We start from the raw sequence: 20,448 nt of genomic DNA on the forward strand, positions 1-20,448 counted from the left end.
TGGAGGTCAAGGTGGAAGTCCCCTCCTGCCCACCTTGCTCCCCCTGCCTGTTTGCCAACCAGGAGCTCTTGCTGCCAGCATTCAGACTTTGCCCCTGGCCCTGGGGCTAGGGCATTGCTTCATGAAAACAGCTTAGCCCCTAGGGTGCTCCTTGTTGGCCAGGTGTCCTCAGCCAGGTGCCCTGGACCAGGTGACCTCAGCTTGCCTCCTTGTGCTTATGCCCTTTCTGCACAGTACCTGCTGGCTCTCAGGGATGCACTCTGAGACACCCTCCTTGGCCTTGTCCTCAGTGACCCCAGAACATCCCAGGCCCAGCCTCTGCCTCCTGCCCTGAGGACATGCTGTGCAGGGTGGGGGTGTGGAACAGGGTGCCCCCGCAGCGGGCAACCAGGGGATGAAATGCCCACCTCAAGTGATGAAGAGTTGGCTAGCCAGAGCAGGGCTTTCCTGGGAGCTCGGGGTTGCCATTACGGCCACGCAGCCACAGCACACTGGGGTGGCTCAACGAGACCCACAGGCAGGGTTTGGGGTGTCAGTGGGAGAGGATCTGCAGGGACTCCAGAGGGGAATCTGAGTTCCTCCTCCCTCCCAAAGCAGGCAGCAGTACTCTGGCCTCTGAACCTGTGTGAGTCCCCCTGGGCTCCCCTAGAAAACAAGGGATTTCCTACTGGGAATGCAGCTGGGGCCTCTTAGCCACACTGGGGATTTGGGTGTGAATATAAATGGGGGCATTTGAATTCCAAATACTCCTATGACTTAAAGTCCCCACCACTTTTTATTGAGGGCATGAGGGCTCCAGGAGCTGTGCTAAGCACCTGACATAATTAGCCCCTGATGTCCTCACACTGGGCCCATCTCACAGACAGGAAACTGAGGCTCAGGGTAGGTACCCACCTTCCCCAAGTGGGCCTGGGACCCAACCCTGGTCCTCTGTGAAGACCCTCTTGCTGCAAATTCCATCTCCATATTTCAGGCTTGGATTACAGCAAGCACCCCCAAAGTGAGACATCTGCCTCTGTCTCAACCCTCCACCCCATGCTCTTCTTGGCAGCCAGAATGACTTCAGTGATCTTGTTGGCCCCTAGCACCTCCAGGATTAACCCAAGTGCCTGCTCTCTTCCCATTGGCTCCTATGTCTTCAACTAGGCCTACTCCCACCCTTGCTGCCCTCCGTCCCTCTGCACTCACCACCCCCTCCTCAGCTCACAGCTCAGCTGGGCCACCTCCTCTGGGAGGTGGCCCAGAGTCTCCTACACCCCTTCCTGGTACATTTTTGCAGGGATTATGGCCTCCCAAATCAGGTGCTGGTCTAACCTGAGCTAATCAGCTGCAGGGCCTTTTCCATGCTGTTTCCTCTCCTCCAGTCCCTAACCAGGCCAGGCCCCATGCACGCCAGCCCCACAGGGATCTTTCCAGAATGTGAACGGGATTATGCCACTTACCTGTTTAGCTCGCAGTGGCTCTCAAGGTCTCCTTCCTCTTGGCCTTCTGCCTCCTCAGCTCATCCTGAGGCCCTTTTTGAGACCCTCCCCCCTCCCAGGCCCCTCTGCTGCCCCCTTCTTCCCACAGGCCTCTAAGCATCCTCCCACAACTACCCCCACCTCCTGTCTGGCCATCTTGGTGAGCTCCTGACCCCAACCGGATTCTGAGTTTGAGGATTGAGTTTTCACCTTTATCGCATGAATGTCAAAGCGATGGAAGACAAACTCACTATACTCCCACCCTCCTCCAACCCCGCAATATAAGTGGTATCTTCTGTTTTCTTCCGAATAGGAAGGATTAGTACAAAAAAGTTCCACTTTCTTGCTCAGTTGGAAACTGAGTCATCCAGACTTGCTCTCTCTGTCCATCAGCCCCAGGGTTCTGTTCTGAAGGTGGCTCTCTGCCCCTGCACGCTCTCATGTCACCCTGAGCCATCTGGCTCCTCCTCTCCCCAATGCATGGGAGCCTCCTTGCATCTCTCGCTTCCCTCCTTTTTGTCACTTTTGTTACTGCAGAATCAAGCTTCTAACACGTGTCTGAGAATGTCACTCCTCTGCTTAGAAACACCCCACTCCCCGTTAATTGAAACATGGAGTCCTGCCGCCATCACTGAAAACTACATCTAAAAACAAATGATCTTTAACATCAGACTACAGTTTAAACATACCTGAAAACACATCATCCAAAACCTGAAGTACTTTTTTTTTTTGAGGAAGATTAGCCCTGAGCTAACTACTGCCAGTCCTCCTCTTTCTGCTGAGGAAGACTGGCCCTGAGCTAACATTCATGCCCATCTTCCTCTAATTTATACATGGGACGCCTACCACAGCATGGCTTTTGCCAAGCCGTGCCATGTCCGCACCCGGGATCCGAAATGGCAAACCACAGGTGGCTGAGAAGCGGAAGTGCGAACTTAACTGCTGCGCCACCGGGCGGGCCCCTAAAGTACTTTTTAATATCAATAGGAGAAAAAAGATTCCTACAGGAAGAAAAAAAGGACAAAAAGTCAACCACAAGAACACTTGCTGCTCGCAGCTCTGTTTAGTCCATTCTATCCTCATGGGCTTTCTCAGGGAAGATGCATTCCTGGGTTCCCTTTATCTTTTGACTCTATCAGTACCCCACCAAAACCTCAAGGAATTTTGATTGGAGGAGAGAAAGCTTGTCCTGGAAGTAAGCGTAACATACTTGCTTTCTTAAAATCCAAATGCAACCTCAAGTGCAGAAATGCCCCAATAAGTAAAATTTCCAAAGAAAACTTTCTAAGTCTGTATAGTTAAACCTATTTTGTTTGTCATTTTACTTGGGGGGTATGGGGGGGTGGGCGCTAATCCCATTGTGGTTTTTATTTTATATTTTTATGGCTTTTTTTTGGCCTCACAAACATCTTTCAAGCAAATAACTAAAGTCAGTAATTCAAACTCACATGGAGAATTTGTGGGCCCAGGAAACGACACAGGAGTCACCAGGAAAAGTGGACTTCTAGAACGGCCTCGTTTGCTCAGGTTCTCACTCCCCTGTCCCCTGGGAATCTTTCTATAAAGCAGCCCCTTTTTTTTCTGGCATCTTTACTTCTGTCTCCTCTGAGTTCCTCCTCACAGTCTATAAATATCCCCAAGTTCCTCTCATCTTAAAACAAAACAAAACCCAAACCCTCCCCTCAGCTCTGCATTCCCACCCCCTCAACTCCTGTCATTCTGCCCCTTCTCTCTTCTCCCTCAATCTTTGCCTCCTCAGCAAAACTTCTTGAAGGCACTGCCTGCACAGCCTCCACTTCCTCCCCACAAGCCGGCTCAGCTCCCTCCCATGCTGCACACCGACCCCATCCCTGCCCTCTCCTTGGGCCAAGGGAGCCCTCTGGTCCAGGGCCTCTAAGCTGGCCTCCCAGCTCACCAACAGGACAGACTGTCTCCTCCCAGGTCCAGCCCCCTGGTTTCACGCCACACTGCTTTGACTTTTTCCCCCTATAATGCCTGTTTTCTGTTTGTTTTTAGAGTTTATTGACTTTTAGAAGAGGAGGATAAAAAAGTAGAAGAAATAAAGAATTAATAGGAAATATCTTCAACTCAAAATTCATTCATATCTGCCTTAGAACATTCTGTTTTCTGTTAAAAAGATTAAGAAAAATCCTCCAGAAAGACTTCTGCCTTTCCAGTGTCACACTAGACTAGGACATTGTCTCACAAGCCACAGTAGTATCATTTGATGCTGGGGGTAGGGGGAGTACTGACTATGTAGTAATGACCGGTATCCAAACCCTGGACATTTAGACGTTAATTTGTAGAAGATTGGTAAGTAAAAAATGATTTTTGTCCAGTAATATGCAAATGAATTCTGTCCAATATAAATGATAACGCCAAAGCTCTGGTGTCATTGCACTGTGGCCATCAACCAGATTTGCATCGAACTTTGCAATCTGATTTCAGCACTCTTTCTTTCATTGACTACACACGGCATCTTCCTTGGAAACTGCGTTTCACCTAGAGTTAAATCCGTCTTTGACACGTATCCACTCTTTGTTAATGTGAATTATATTTTCAACCTTTTAAAAGTTATATTTTGAAAATGGGATTGTGGGGGGAGTCAGCTTTTGCTTAGTGGTCAGGTGAGGCATTGGGAATCAAGTACTTTTTGCAAAATAACGTTCATTGTAAGAGACAGTAAGGCGAGCAGTAACAGTTAAACCCTAAGACCTCCAGGCACTGCTCCGATTGCTCTAGATCTACGAGCTCGTTCAGCCCTACCTCTTCTCGAAGGGGAGGGTCATTGAAACCCTTTAGGATGCGACGCAGAGGCCACCGGGCCGAGAGCTGCCGCGTCGCGCAGCAGGCGAGCGACAGGGCCGGGGGCTGGCTCGGGTGCGTGCTCCTGACCCCCGCTAGGCTTTCCCTTAAAAACAGCCCCATTGGAGGACGGGGACTCGGGGTATGCGGCGGGCAGAACTTAAACGCACGTGAAAGCTGAACTGGGAGGAGGAGCCCGCCGAGGGCCCAAGCGCAGGGCAGGGGCGCTTAAGGCGCGAGCGCCAGACTTGCGGCTGGAGGCCGACTCTAGTAACCGGGCAACCAGCCCACGACCCCTCCCCGCTCCGGCCCCGCCCCTGAGACAGGGAGCCAATCAGCTCGCTTACTGCGATGGACGTCAGATTGGGGGCGGAGCAGCGCCTGCTCAACTCCGCCCCCGCCGCCCGCCTCTTCCTGCAACGCTCCTGCGCAGACCGTCAGCGTGCGGCACCCCTGCCCCTGCCGCCTCCTCGGCTTCTGCGCGTGCGCAGTCGCGGCGCTCCCGTGAGGCAGTGCGAGGCGCGGACAGCGGCGGCGGGTTCTTGAGGGGGCGCGAGCGGACCTCCCTGAGGTGAACGGCGCCGGGCTCGCGGTGCTGGGCGTCGCGGGGTGTGGGGCTGCAGGAGCGGCGCCGGTCGCCGGGCTGCCTCTTCTTTCCGGGCGCCCCTGGAGACTCCTTTCAGGCGCGCGAGGAGCTGTCTGCGCGGCGCAGTCGCGGTCCGCAGGGCGGGGGGCAGGGCGCGGGGGCTGGGGCGCCGGCGAGACAGCGGTGGGGGCGGACAGGTCTCCGGTGGGAGCAGGGGCTCCCGTGGGGCGGGGGCGCGGGCGAGAGCGGGGCCCTGTGGGGCGGGCGCTGGGCCGCGCGGGCCTGAGGCGCTGTGGGGCTCCGCCGGGCCGGTCGGCTGGCTGGGGTTTGCGCAGCTCGTGTAGACGCCGACCCGTTGGTTTTTGTGGATGTATCTTGTTAACGCGCATCCATGTCGTTAAGTGAACCGCACAAAACACAGGCGGAGACCTTGCCCCGAGTGCGTTACGTGTGTCCTCGGTCGTGCGGCTTGTCGCCGTCGCTGAGGTCCGCTCGGCGCCGTCGTCGCGGATTCTTGGGGGGAGCGGTGGTTGAGCAGGGAGAGGGCCGAGATGTTTCTCCTCGCGACCGCCGGGCTGTTTGTGCTGCTCACGTCGAGGGTGGTGCTTAAACCTTCGCCTCGCTTTCTCCGCTCTAGGCTGGTCGCGTCCGGACGCGCGTTCTTGAGCGAATGGCGGGTGCTGATGGGGTCCCTGAGGTAAACGTTTATTTGTGTTTTCCTGGGAGACGCAGGGCAGAGAGGCTGCTCAGCCACAGGATGGCTTGGACTTGGTTAGATCCATTTATTTTGAAGTAAAAACTGAGCTGTTGCTGTATAAAATATATATTTTAAACCATTTTATCTTTGGGAAAAATAAGATTTTCTTGATAATTAGGTTTTCATGATTGTTGCAGTGTGCTAACTGATACCCTAATTGTTTATTTTGTTATCTTCATCAAACGTTGCAGCTGCAGCTGTCTCTGGGTTAGACGGTTCCCAAATATCATGTGACATTTATTTGTATCATCGTTTTAAAAATATAGTCGCCTTCTTTGTGGTCTAATACTTGTTTTTTTCCTCCCCTAGGAGATCTCATTATAGATTCTAGAAATATTTTTTCTCCTTCTCTCTGGACTTAACATAAAATTAGTTTTGTTTGTATATTTATTTTCTAAATCTTAACACCGTAAACCCATACCAGTTACAGAAAATTTGGGTAAACCATGAGTTGTGGAAAAGAGTTTGTGGACACATTAAAACAAATTAATTATCCCAAAGCTGATATTCTTAATGGGGAAGATTTTGACTGGTTGTTTGAGACGGCTGAGGATGAATCGTTTTTGAAGTGGTTTTGTGGGAATGTGAATGAACAGAACGTATTGTGTGAAGAAGAATTGGAAGCTTTTAGCGTTCTTCAGCAATCAGGCAAGCCCATCCTAGAGGGAGCAGCATTGGATGAAGTTCTTAAAACCTGTAAAACTTCTGATTTGAAGACACCTATCCTGGATGACAAAGAGCTAGACAAATTAGAGGATGAGATCCAAACTCTGCAGAAATTAAAGAACCTGAAAATTCAGCGACGTAATAAATGCCAGTTGATGGCTTCGGTAACTAGCCACAAATCTCTGAGGTTAAATGCTAGAGAAGCAGCAGCCTCTAAAAAGCTGAAGCAGAGTCAAGGGATTCTTAATGCTGTGAGTACTAAGATCAGTAATGAACTTCACGCTCTTGCTGATGGAGTTACAAAATTGATGATGTTCTTCAGACATTCTAATTGGGGTCAAGGGACAAATCCTCTGGTGTTTTTATCTCAGTTGTCCTTGGAAAAATATCTCAGCCAAGAAGAGCAAAGCACAGCAGCATTGACCTTGTATACCAAAAAACAGTTCTTTCAGGGTATACATGAAGTAGTTGAAAGTTCGAATGAAGAAAACTTTCAACTTTTAGATATACAATCACCATCTATTTGTGATAATCAAGAAATCCTTGAGGAGAGACGGCTAGAGATGGCAAGGCTGCAGCTAGCATACATTTGTGCTCAACATCAGTTAATTCACTTGAAAGCAAGTAATTTGAGGATGAAGTCAAGTATAAAGTGGGCAGAGGAGAATCTTCACAGCCGCACTAGCAAGGTAAACATAAGAAATGAGACTGGATTCATATTGTAATTCTTAGTAATGGGGGATGCAATATTGAGATTAAAGAACTTTAGAAAGGGATATAATAAGTAATTACATTGCTTGTTTTCTGTTTGTTCAGTGCTTAGCTGTGATGTGTTTCATGAAAACAGATCCTCATGTAAGTGGAGGGCAGATATAATGATTGTAACCTCAACCACATTATCTAGCTAATTTTAAACAGAAATACTTTCACATTCTGAATTTGAAATTTATGTTGGTTCAGATATAGATGACACTGAAATTTCCTTTTTAATGATGTGTGGGTAAAGAGCCTCATTGCTGTGTTATGGGTATTCTGCCTTGTTTGCTCTGGCCAGAGCATGGTGCTAAGGAAGTCAGAGATCCAGTTCAGAAACCTGATTCTTTGTTGAGAATGTATAAGATGTATTGCAGAATATCCATCTGCGCTCTGGGAAAGCTTGTTTCTTGGTAACTGAACTGCTAGATAGTTGAGTAAAAATACAGCTTTTCTGAAACTGAATACCAGCACCAAGTTAGTTACTGTAACTGACATGAACCTCATAAGTGTGTGAAGAAGTCCTGTCATTGCTTAGAAGTGCTAAAATCAGCTACTGAGATAACTTTAAGAAAAACTTAAATAGCATACATTTGCATTCAGTGAGTAGTGTGCTAATAATTTTTTTTGAGTAAGACAAGCATGATAAAATCTCTGTTTTGGTAGCCTTTACTGTATATATCTTGTAGTAATAGCATTAAAATTTAGCACTTCACACTGTCTTTACCCTTGGCTCAGTCTACACTTTTCCTTTTTAAACTGAGGTTTTGGCTTTTGCTAATATGAAGTTGGTTTTTATTAGTGAGCATATTATCTGATAATCTAAAATGGAAAGTGAAAATAATTTTATACAGGAGGTTGAAATGTGATTGCTTTCTTTGTGTAGGCTCTTGGCAAAGATAATTTGGATGCTGAAGTTTCTAGTTTGAAAAGTGAGATTCTGAAACTTGAAGAACAAATTGCTCGTATAAAAGACAAAAGTTTGCCTGCTGTGGTAAAAGAGAATGCCCAGTTATTGAATATGCCAGTTGTAAAGGGAGATTTTGATCTGCAGATTGCTAAGCAAGACTATTATACAGCAAGACAAGAGTTAGTTTTAAATCAGTTGATAAAACAAAAGGCATCATTTGAACTTCTCCAGTTATCATATGAAATTGAATTAAGAAAGCATTGGGACATATATCGTCAACTTGAAAATTTGGTTCAAGAACTTAGTCAAAGCAATATGATGCTCCACCAGCGATTAGAAATGCTAACAGACCCATCAATATCTCAGCAGAAAAATCCAAGGAATACCATTGATACCAAGGATTCTTCTTCTCATAGGTATGCTTCATTGTTTCTTTAGTGAGTATTTTTCCTTTTGTATTTTGTAAAATACAAGAGACGAGTTTGAACTAAAATTGTGGAAGTTTAAAGAAAATCTTTGCACTCCAATTTTGGCCTTTCTGTTCTTCCACTTTTCTTTTACATGCCTCTTTTTTCCTTTTTAATTTCTTGCACTCTTTTCCATTCACGTTAAATCTGGAAGTAGCTACTTTAGTTCTGAGGATGGGTCAGAGGAATGAATATACACAAGGTCTTATTCACCTTTAGGCAGCATTTTACAGGATTTTACATTTGTGGTAGGAGTTTACAGCCGAAAGTTTGAATACAGCTTGGTGTGTAGTAGCTAGGTATTGCTGGGCAGAGAATTGACTGCATTTGGAGAAGGTGGCAATAGAGAGGAGAGGAGAGGAGAATTCATTTCAGTGTTTAGTCGGGTGAATGAATGAGAATGAATGCTAGCTCCCAACCTTTTCTGGATGTCTAAGCAATTGATGGTATGGGGATACTGAAATGACAGGGCTAAAGTAGTCAAAAGCCTCAAAAATCTGGATCCTACTCATGGTTTTCCTCTAGGACTAGAGGAAAATCATCTAATCCTTTTATTATTAATGAAATGAGGGGCATGGATAGGGCTGCCTCATTGCACAGTTTCAGAGGGTCGCATTGACATCAGGATCTATGTGAATGGTGCCCCCTGGAATTGTGTAGTCACATCCCACAAGAACGAAATTGGCAGCCTTGGGCTTGAACCAGTTTTATGAGATCTGTTGCAACTTGTCCATGTAATTAAAACAATATAAATATATATACTTTTGAATTATAAGAAAAAGAGTAGACCCTTTTTGTCAGGTATGTGTAGAAGGTGCTGCCTCACATTTTTCCATTTGCCATGTAGGATTTTTCTGTCATTAATATTTGAAGTATTAAAGTGGCCTCATCGCTCATCATGAGTTTAATTTATCAACCAAATATGGACAAGACTGGAGTAGCAAGTTTACTGTTACTATTTATGTAGCTCTTTATTGTTTAGTTTTTTTACATTTTACATTGTTTATATTTTCAATTTTTTTCTTTTAAATCTACCACACTCCTTTAAAATAGGTGGGTTATTAAGATGTGGAAATTAAATTTCAGAGGTTAATAACCTAGGTTTCACCTAACAGCCAGAATTCAGACCTGGGTCTTCTGTTTCAAGTTCATTTCTGTTTCTACTACATCATAGTTGTATTCTGTGAAAGAAGTGTTTTCTTGGGAGATACCTTTGAAATGTACTTTGTTTGAAGTAGGCTAATGGCAGTTAAAGTAAAAAACAATTTTGTAACTAAAACTTGGGAGATGGGAAAACTGGAAATTCAAAAATAGTTAGAATATGTATTTCTGTAATGAGATAGTATTTTGGTTGGAATGTTTCCAGTTGCTTGATTTAGCAGCTGACAGATTAATAATTTTAAGTTTTTAGCTATCCTCAAAGATGCCCCAATACAGTGGATTGTAATTTTGACAACTGTACTGACTTGAGAATTTTTTCCTATAATTTTTACTTTCACGTTTTAGGCTTTATCAACTTTTAGAAGGAGAGAATAAGAAAAAAGAATTGTTTATAACCCATGAAAACCTGGAGGAAGTGGCTGAGAAATTAAAACAGGATGTTTCTTTAGTACAAGATCAGTTGGCAGTATCTGCTCAAGAACATTCTTTCTTTCTGTCCAAACTGAATAATGATGTGGACATGCTTTGTGATGCTTTGTATCAAGGAGGAAATCAGCTTTTGCTTACTGATCAGGTGGGTGCTTGCCATAGTAATTAAAAATGCTTTTAAAAATGTTCCTTGTAAAAGATATTAAAGAAAATGTTAACATGAGAAAATATTACCCCAAATCCTATTGCTCTAATATAGAATTTATTTTTTTATATCTTGTAGTTTTTGTTCACATATATTTCTCAGGTAGTTTTGATCAGTGTACATGAAATTTTAAAAATTTATGAACTATTTCAGACTAAAAGGGTATGTAATGTTTATGCTAAGAATTTTTAAAAAATAATAAAACCACCACTTAATTTTTTTCACCTATCTTAGCAAATAGAGGATTGCCCTTCTGTCTTTAAAATCCTTAAAAGTGGGGCTGGCCCCGTGGCACAGTGGTTAAGTACGCATGTTCCACTTCGGCGGGCCGGAGTTCACTGCCTCGGATCCTGGGTGCGGACATGGCACTGCTTATCAAGCCACGCTGTGATAGGCATTCCACATATAAAGTAGAAGAAGTTGGGCATAGATGTTAGCTCGGGGCCAGTCTTCCTCAGCAGAAAGGGGAGGATTGGCAGCAGATATTAGCTCAGGGCTAATCTTCCTAAAAAAAAATCCTTAAAATCCTCTGTATACACTTAGTGATAGCATGCCCCTCCTAATAGCATTCCCCTCCCGTCTTCAAGGGCTAACTACTATGTTTAATTTTATAATTTGCTTGCTTTTATTTATAATTCTATTACACATATCTATTTCTAGACTGTATATTGTTTAGTTTTGTATGTTTTAGAACTTTATATACATGGTGTTATATTGGATATATTCTTTTGTAACTTCTTAATATTTTGATTTTGAGATTCATCCGTGTTGATATATGTAAAGCTGTAACTCATTCTTAGTTTTCTCTTTTATATAGTTAGTATTCCATTATATGAAATTCCACGTTTTAATAATCTGTTCTGTTGACAATATTTAGGTTATTTCCAGCATTTGCTATTGTAATCATACTGCTATGGATAGTCTTGTTGCATGTCTCATAGTTGGGCATGCACATGTATGTGCACACACTCTCAGGCTTGGAATTGCTGGATCACAGCTTCAATTTTGCATGATATATCAAATTGTTTTTCAGAGTGGTTATATCATATACCAGCAGTGTCTAAGAGATGCTATCTATCCACTTCCTTTTCATCACAAAGCATTGTCTGATTTATAAGTTTCTCTTAATCTATCGATGTAACATAGCATTTCATTGGGGCTTTAATTTGCATTTCTCTCATCTATTAGATAATTGTGTAAAAAGCTCCTGTGATGGTGAATTTGAAAATTTCTCCTTGTAGTTCTATCAGTTTTTTATGTTTGAGTCTATTTTATGAGTTGTATCCAAGTTTAAAATTGCAGTGAATTATTATCCTGGTGCATTTAAATTGCAGTGAATTGAACCATTTGGCATTACATAATGACCCTCTCTATTCCTATTATGCTTTTTGTCTTAATATTCTTTTGTCTGATATTAATATTTCTATATCATCTTTCTTTTGGTTAGTATTTGCAAGGTATATGCTTTTTACCTTTACTTATGTATCTTTTTTTATTTTTTATTTTTTATTTTTTTAAAAAGATTTTATTTTTTCCTTTTTCTCCCCAAAGCCCCCCGGTACATAGTTGTGTATTCTTCGTTGTGGGTTCTTCTAGTTGTGGCATGTGGGACGCTGCCTCAGCGTGGTCTGATGAGCAGTGCCATGTCCGCGCCCAGGATTCCAACTAACGAAACACTGGGCCACCTGCAGGGGAGTGCGCGAACTTAACCACTCGGCCACGGGGCCAGCCCCGACTTATGTATCTTTTTTAATTCTTTTTACTTAGCATTATGAAATAAACATTTTTACTCTAAATAATTTTCTTAATTTTTAATGTTACAGTATATTTTTCATTTATTTGGTTGGTTTTTTTTGAGGAAGATTAGCCCTGAGCTAACTGCTGCCAGACCTCCTCTTTTTGTTGAAGACGACTGGCCCTGAGCTAGCACCATGCCCATCTTCCTCCACTTTGTATGTGGGACGCCTACCACAGCATGGCATTTGCCAAGACGTGCCATGTCCGCAGCCGGGATCTGAACTGGCGAACCCCAGGCCGCTGAGAAGCGGAACATGCGAACTTAATCACTGTGCCACCAGGCCGGCCCCTAATGTTACAGTGTATTAATTTAATTACTGTCATAATTTATGTAACCAGTCCACCATTGTTGGATATTTTGATAGTCTTCATTTTTTTCTTTTGTTTGTTCTTGAAAAACATCATGTATATCTTGCTTCTATAGCTTATTTTCATTGGATACTTTCATTTGGATGAATTCGTGAAAGTAGGATTATTGGATTCCTTGGGTATACACATTTTTTAGGGGGGCCTTTGATACTGCCATATTGCTTTTGAAAGGAGTCATACATGTTTACAATGCTACAGCACTATTTAAATGTCTACTAGACACCTGATCATATGTTACATCGTCATTTTATGAATTGCTAAGAAAGAAAAAACTTTCAGCTAAACTGACAGAATACTTTTTTATTTAGAATTTTTATTTCATATTTATTAGAAGTTATATTGCTTATTAGAAGATAATTTTAGGGGTAGGTAGACATAGATTTTGAATATATATTAAAAAGAAAAACATAAAATGGTTAGGGTATTTCTGAAGTTTCACACTGTGTCCAATTCTTTATTATTTGACTCAAAGTTGTTGTCTGTGTTTTTCCACACTGTACATCAAGAATGTTGGTGATATAAAAAAAATTAATAACCCAGTTAAAAAATGGGCTAAAGACTTGAATAGACATTTCTCCAAAGAAGACATACCAATGGCCAACAGGTATATGAATAGTTGCTCAATGTCACTAATTATTAGGGAAATGCAAATCAAAGCCACAGTGAGATACATCATCTTACACCTGTTAGAATGGCTATTTTCAAAAAAACAAAGACAGCAAGTGTCGATGAGGATGTGGAGAAATTAGAACTCTTGTGCACTGTTGGTGGGAGTGAAAAATGGTGCAGCTGCTGTGGAAAACAGTATGAAGGTTCCTCAAAAAATTAAAAAGTAGAACTACCATGTGATCCAGTAATCCCACTTCTGGATATTTAAATAAAAGAAATCAGGATCTCAAAGAAATATTAGCACTCCCACATACATTGCAGCACTACTCATGATAGCCAAGATGTGGAAACAATGTAAATGTCCATCAGTGGAGGAATGGATAAAGAAAATGTAGTATATGCATACAATGGAATATTATTCAGCTTAAAAAAAAAAGAAATCCTGAAATATAGGAAACTATAGAAAACATGGATGAACCTTGAGGAAATTATGCTAAGTGAAATAAGCCGGTCACTAGGACAAATAATGCATGATTCCGCTTATGTGAAATATTTTAGTCAGACTTGTAGAGCAGAGACTAGAATGGTTGTTCCCACGAACTGGGGAGGGAGAATTGGGGAGTTGTTAACAGGTATAAAGTGTCAGTTATGCATGATGAATAAGTTCTAGAGATCTGCTGTGCAATATTGTGCCTGTAGTCAATAATCCTGTATTGTACTCTTAAAAATCTGTTAGGATGGGAGATCACATGTTAAATGTTCTTACTACAATAAAAGAAAACTCTTTTTAAATGTTGGCGATAAAGCATTTCTAATGAGTGTCTGGTCAATAATGATCACATGATGCTCTTGATTATAAAATGCATATTGATTTCAGATATGTTAAAATGTGAAAGATTGTGTCTTTGAATCACTAAAATATGAAGATTTCACTATAATCTTTTTTTTTTTCCAAAGATTTTATTTTATTCCTTTTTTCCCCAAAGCCCCCTGGTACGTAGTTGTATATTCTTAGTTGTGGGTACTTCTAGTTGTGGCATGTGGGACGCTGCCTCAGCGTGGTCTGATGAGAAGTGCCATGTCCGCACCCAGGATTCGAACCGATGAAACAGTGGGCCGCCTGCAGCGGAGCGTGCGAACTTAACCACTTGGCCACGGGACCAGCCCCACTATAATCTTATTAGATATCATTATTTAATGTTTTTCCCTAGCCATGAGGTATAAAATCCCATCCATGTCAGTTTTTTTTTTGGTGAGGAAGTTTGGCCCTGAGCTAGCATCTATTGCCAATCTTCCTCTTTTTGCTTGAGGAAGTTTGGCCCTGAGCTAGCATCTATTGCCAATCTTCCTCTTTTTGCTTGAGGAAGATTGTCCCTGAGCTAACATCTGTGCCAGTCTATCCTCTGTTTTGTATGTGGAGTCACTGCCACAGCATGGCTTGATGAGTGGTGTGTAGGTCCACACCCAGGATCCGAACCCGTGAACCCTGGGCTGCCGAAGCAGAGCATGCAAACTTAACCACTATGCTGTTGGGCCAGCCCCTCCGTATCAGTTTTAACTTGTATTTTTATTATTAATGAAGTTGAACATTTTTAAATATCTACATGAGTAGTATTTTAGCAACTGTTAAGATCTTCAGTATGGAAATTAAAGGTGAGATTGTTGTTTCTCATTATATTCAAGTTTACCAAGTTTTTCCTCAAAGAGAGATCACTTAATGTAGATATTAGTGGATTTTTCTTTTTAAAGATTTTATTTTTTCCTTTTTCTCCCCAAAGCCCCCCGGTACATAGTTGTATATTCTTCATTGTGGGTTCTTCTAGTTGTGGTATGTGGGACACTGCCTCAGCCTGGTTTGATGAGCAGTGCCATGTCCGTGCCCAGGATTTGAACCAACAGAACACTGGGCCGCCTTCAGTGGAGCGCGCGAACTTAACCACTCGGCCACGGGTCCAGCCCCCTATTAGTGGATTTTTTTAAAAATGTAGTTTAAGAAGTACTGCTCCCTGGAACTGGCATTTATGACACATGTTAAACTGACATTCTTGAATTTGTACATTAGAATCACCGGAGCCTGTTGAAATATAGCTTCCTGGCCCTGTTACAGAGTTTGAGTAGTTTAGTGTGGAGTGAGATACAGGAATTTATATTCATAATGAGCATCCTAGGTATTTACCATGCTCATGGACCACACTGAGAAGCTGTGGAAGGTTGAGGTAGTTAAAGCTACAGATTTTCTGAGAACCTTTTTGATAATACTGGCTGAAAATTTATAGGAGTAGAGTATGTGATAAGAAAGCCATGGAAACTTGTTAATAGACTACTTTTAATGTTAGGAAGTAAGGAATTTCAATTTAAGTGTGAAAGGTTCAGTATGTCTAGGTTCTTGAACAGGAGAATTACATGATAAGTCAAGATTGTTGAATGTCACGTGTAATTTTATCTTCTATAACAATGTGAAAAAGAAAAATGAGGATCTTTGTTGAGGTAATTCTTTTTTATTGGTAATTGCTTCATTTTAAGGCTTTCTCAGTACTGCCTATGTCTAGAGTAAACAAAGATTAGGGTAAAACAAAGTTTGATTGATTAAGCAGAATGTAAGTTCCATGAAGGAGATAGTGTGTGTTCTTGTATTTGTAGTCTCTGAAACAGCGCTTGGCACATGGTAGGCATTTAGTGATATTTGTTGAATGTATGAATATGCACAACAATTTACATATCAGGTACTCTTCAGTTTGCTTTGAGTCACGTAAAATTGCCTATCAGAAGTTGTTGGAATTGATGTTATGTGGAATTTATATTAAACCTACTATGAATTAATTGAGATTCATTTATTGTTAGAATTGTGGGAATAATTTTTAAATCATTTAGATTCTTTCCCTGTAAATTACACTTTAAATTATAATTGGTGTTGCAAATAGAGCTCTTGCATTAAAAGCATTTTTATTTTCTTTTTAGGAGTTAATGGAGCAGTTTCATCAAGTTGAATCTCAACTGAATAAGCTAAATCATCTCCTTACTGATATTCTTACTGATGTGAAGACAAAAAGAAAAATTTTGGCATCTAATAAATTGCATCAAATGGAAAGAGAATTATATGTTTATTTTTTAAAAGATGAAGATTATCTGAAAGATATTGTGGAGAATTTAGAAAACCAATCAAAGATTAAGGCTGTTGGTCTCCAAGATTGAAAATTACTAAAAACTGAGTCCTTACCACATATGCTATATTTTAATGTTTTATGTATTAAGAGAATAAACACTACTAAAATTTTAAGTTTGAAGTCAATGGAACATTTCATTTAATGAATTGAAGTATTATATCAATTTGTGGTTTTCCTTATATAATGTTTGTTCATAGTACTAGTGCTTTTTATGACTTGAACATTTGCCTGGTGATACTTAATCCTGGTGACTTCTTACTTACAGGGAAAAAGCATTATTAAATAATGCAGACATTTTTAAATAAAGTTAGTTATATCTCTCTTTTACTATTTTTTTTGAAATAAATTTTCTCCTGTTAAATATTTTGAAAATTTGTGGAACTTTGAATTGACATGTTAGTATATGGATAGCCAAGTCTCCTCATATTTGACTAAAGTAAAATTCTGTGACTCAGACTATTCCCCCATAATTCCTTGCTATAGACAGACTCCTTTAATGTTCCTACTTACATCACAAGGAACGTCAAGTCTCCACTGGCCATTGTTCACTTTAGAAGCTGGGTCCTGGGGACTCAAAATTTCTTCAAAACAGATCTCAACGTGCTTGACTTCATTGTAACTCATACATCATGAATGGCTTTTAATGAAATTTCAAAATTCCATAGAAATGGTTGCTCAAAGGATTTATAATGCTCATTTAGTCAGTTTCTTTGGAGTAAAAATGCTTAAGTGTTAGATTGTATTAGTTGGGATACAAATGTAGTATTTGGACAATTAGAAGTTATTTTAAGACTTGGTATAAAATAATTTGAAGTACCTTAACAGTTATTTACATCAAATGCTTCTTGAGTGCTTGACTTCTACATGGCCTATGTTAGATACCATGTAAGCTTTATAGAGAAAAGAGAAGATATAGATATAACCTTCAAGAATATTCCTGCTCCAAGAATATAGAATGCCAGTGTAAAAACTATACATTTTAGGTGGTCTTTATGGGATTTTTTAGCTATAGCCATCAGAAAATGGGTATGCTTAGGTGACAGATGAGAGCTGATAATTTTTGTAATCCATTGAGCAAAAATGTTTTGCCGATTATTGTACATGTACATTATTTAAAAAATGTTTATTAACTAGGTCTTAATATGCTTGAAAAATTGGTAGCAATAAATTTTGTTTAAGATTTTGATATTAGCTCCTCATGGGTGACTGATTTTCCTGTTCTACCTTGGGATAGAGAATTTACGTAAAGTTTTTCTTTTCTCCAGTAACGTGGAAAAATATGTCACCTGGTTTCCTGGCTCACAGAACCACAAATTCTGTTTAGATTAGTGCCAAAGATGTTAGATATATAACCAGCTACTTGATTTGTACTATCCCTTCCAGACCTTCACCCACTCAGCCCAGAGGGTCAGTATAGCTGAGTAGTAAAAGTGAAAGAATGTCAGATTGTGTCTGCCATAATTACCCAGTCAGTGAAACATTTTTACGTTATTAGATTTGTATATTTGAAGATTATATTTGTTTCAAACCTCAGGAAGTATTTGAGTAGGTTGCTTGCTTCAAAATGGGTTAACTAGAAAATATGTGCTTTACTTTGTTACCTGTTTACTATAATACCCCGATTGAGCCTCTAACCGCTCTTGCTTTTTGCTATCCTACCTGTTTTATGGGAACGACTGATACCTATTTCATGTGGTGGTTAATATAGTAGTTTTTATGAAAGTCTCAGTACATAAAATTTTTCAAATAACTTAATCATTTCTTATTTTAAACTTACAAAATTAATATATGGATGTTTATCTTATGTTTAGGATTTTATGAAAATGGAAAATTATGAGGCATTTGTAGGCTTTGATCTCTCTAAGATACCACTCTCCACTGTTGCTCAGAAGATTATGTCTGCTATGCATTCAGGTGATTTAGTGGAGTCTAAGAATTGGAGAGAGAGTGAAAAGAGTGAGTAATTTTTAAGAACTTTTCTATCTTTTGTTACCTCAAATGTTCATTATTTATTTATTTATTTTGAGGCAGATGCGCCCTGAGCTAACATCTGCTGCCAATCCTTCTCTTTTTGCTGAGAAAGACTGGCCCTGAGCTAACATCCATGCCCATCTTCCTCTACTTTACATGTGGGACGCCTGCCACAACATGGCTTGCCAAGCAGTGCCATGTCTGCACCCGGGATGCGAACCAACGAAGCCCAGGCCACCAAAACGGAACGCATGCACTTAACTGCTGTGCCACCAGGCCGGCCCCTCAAATGTTAATTATTCTTAAGACTAAGGTTTGACAGGCTGGCCTGGTGGTGCAGTGGTTAAGTTTGCGTGCTCTGCTTCCATGGCCTGGGGTTTGCAGGTTCGGCTCCCAGGCACGGACCTAGCACCCCTTGTCAAGTCACACTGTGGTGGCATCTCACATAAAATAGAGGAAGATTGGCTCAGATATTAGTTCAGGGCCAGTCTTCCTCACATACACACAAAAAAGACTGTTTGAAAATGAAATATAGCAAAATTATTCTATAGAACTTTATATTGTGTAGGGAAGTTCCTGCCTCTGAATGATTGGAGCCCATCTTCTCCTCACTTTACACCATTCAATGATGACTGAGTTTCTGCTCACCAAATTTCATTTTCTCTTAGCTCTTACCGCTTTAAAAATGTAACACTCTCTTCCTCATTCCAGGAATTTCTGTCATACATTCCCTTAGAATCTGGATCAGCTATTTAAATCACCTCAAAAGAGATGGGCTCTTTCACAGTGCCTCTTGCTTCAACCTTAGCTCTTGAGTCGTTGAACCTGGACATAGTATTTGCTTATTGTGTGTTGTCGACAAGAGAAGTGTTTTTGACAGTATGTGTGTTATACTGCCATAGAAACATATGAACTCTTAGGTGTTAAAGATCAGTAGATCTGTGTGTATATGTTTATGACCTGGTCTAACAGAAAAAGCAGTGACATATCCTCACAACTGTGGCTGAAGTGTTTGGAACACCAATTTTTTTTTGGCTAACAAAGCAGTTTTTATTTTAGATTTGTAAGTCTGGGTGAATAATTTGTTGTTTGTTTCTTTTCTACAGAGTAAGTTATAAGTGAGTGAGATGTAACTCAGTAATTATATTGAGATGAAATAATTGAGAGTATTGACAAATTGTGCAAAAGCTGTTATAAATGCAGTTACTTGATTAAGAGATAGTACTACTTAATATTTTGATCTATTCATATTCAGGCATCTTTTGCATGTGTGCGTCTTTACTATAGAAGTCAGTCAGGAACTGGTAAGGATTTTTGGATGTGGACCACGTACATAGCAATTAATAGTATTTTAGGGGGAATGGTGGTGGGGGGGAATAGTGAAGAAAGGTAAATATTTAAACATCAGAGAGCTTTTTCCTTATTCTGTGTACTTGCTTTCTAAAATAAAAGAGCAGTGTGCACTTGACAGAGGTGGAAATATACTTCCCTTCAAAAACTGATAAGAATAGTGAAATACTTCTGATAGGTATAATGTGAGTCTCTGTTGAGAAAAATTTATGGCTGTCAGCCCATCTCCTGAACTCTTGTCATGCTCCTAGATACCCTGTAAAAATCCTAGTTTACATAAATTTATTGAGGAGATAATGGAAAAAGATAAGGTATTACTTTTCTGTCATGTGTTCTTGGATTTGGAAAAGTAGTGGACTTCTCGTAAGAATTCTGTGTTATCTATTGCTGCGTGACCCTATTACCATAAACTTGGTGACTTAACACACATTTGTTATCTTACAGTTTCTGTGGCTCAGGAGCCCAGGCACAGCTTAGTTGGCTCCTCTGCCGGGCTGTAGTGCAGGTGTCACTTAGGGCTGAAATCTCATCTGAGGCTCGAATGGGGGAGCATTCATTCCAAGCTCACATGGTTGTTAGCAGAATGCAGTTCCTTGCAGGCTCTTGGACTGAAGGCCTCAGTTTCTCGCTGACTGTTAAGCCACTCTCAGTTCCTTTCCATGTAGTTCCCTTCATAGACAGCTTGCTTTTGCAAAGCCAGCAAGAGAGTGTCCCTAGCAAGACTGACATAGTCTTAGGTAATCACAAACATCCTGTCACCTTTGCTGTGTTCCATTGGTTAGAAGTGAGTCAGTAGGTCCCATCCACACTCAAGAAGAGGGAGTTACACAGGGTGTGAATACTAGGAGGTGGGGTCGTGAGACTGTCTTAGAGTCTGTCTACTACAGTGTTTCACCAGTTTTATTCTTACTTCATTTGAATCTGAATTAAAGTGTTGGTGGATTATTGATGAGTGATGCTGGACCTAAGACCTAATTGATTCCTGGACT

General features: G+C 41.0%; 2 protein-coding genes across 19 annotated transcripts in view; both read left to right on the top strand.

Annotated features, from left to right (window-relative positions):
- Positions 1-4,757: 4,757 nt before the first annotated feature.
- On the top strand, positions 4,758-16,258 carry HAUS3 (HAUS augmin like complex subunit 3). 2 transcript variants are annotated; one of them, XM_014829718.3, is made up of 6 exons: positions 4,758-4,836; positions 5,489-5,548; positions 5,918-6,963; positions 7,914-8,353; positions 9,911-10,139; positions 15,933-16,258. In XM_014829718.3, the coding sequence occupies exons 3-6, from the start codon at positions 6,055-6,057 to the stop codon at positions 16,164-16,166; spliced, it is 1,812 nt and encodes a 603-aa protein (XP_014685204.3). In that variant the 5' UTR covers positions 4,758-4,836; positions 5,489-5,548; positions 5,918-6,054; the 3' UTR covers positions 16,167-16,258. The 2 variants fall into 2 exon arrangements, with proteins under 2 accessions (XP_014685204.3, XP_070362495.1); XM_070506394.1 differs by lacking the exon at positions 4,758-4,836 and adding an exon at positions 4,960-4,982.
- POLN (DNA polymerase nu) overlaps positions 4,760-20,448 on the top strand; it is a 171,399-nt gene continuing 155,710 nt past the window's right edge. For 16 of the 17 annotated variants that reach the window (XR_011502393.1, XR_011502392.1, XR_011502390.1 and 13 more), the window contains exons 1-3: positions 4,760-4,836; positions 5,489-5,548; positions 17,950-18,094. Coding sequence is in view for 13 of the 17 variants with exons in the window: in XM_044767962.2 (XP_044623897.2) it covers positions 5,522-5,548; positions 17,950-18,094 (172 nt within the window). In the remaining 4 variants the exon portion in view is untranslated. Of the gene's footprint in view, positions 4,837-5,488; positions 5,549-17,410; positions 17,546-17,949; positions 18,095-20,448 lie in introns of those variants that run through there. The other variant, XM_070506382.1, reaches the window with a different exon arrangement.

This window comes from Equus asinus, chromosome 3 (genome assembly GCF_041296235.1).
Source record: "Equus asinus isolate D_3611 breed Donkey chromosome 3, EquAss-T2T_v2, whole genome shotgun sequence".
Classification (NCBI taxonomy): domain Eukaryota; kingdom Metazoa; phylum Chordata; class Mammalia; order Perissodactyla; family Equidae; genus Equus; species Equus asinus.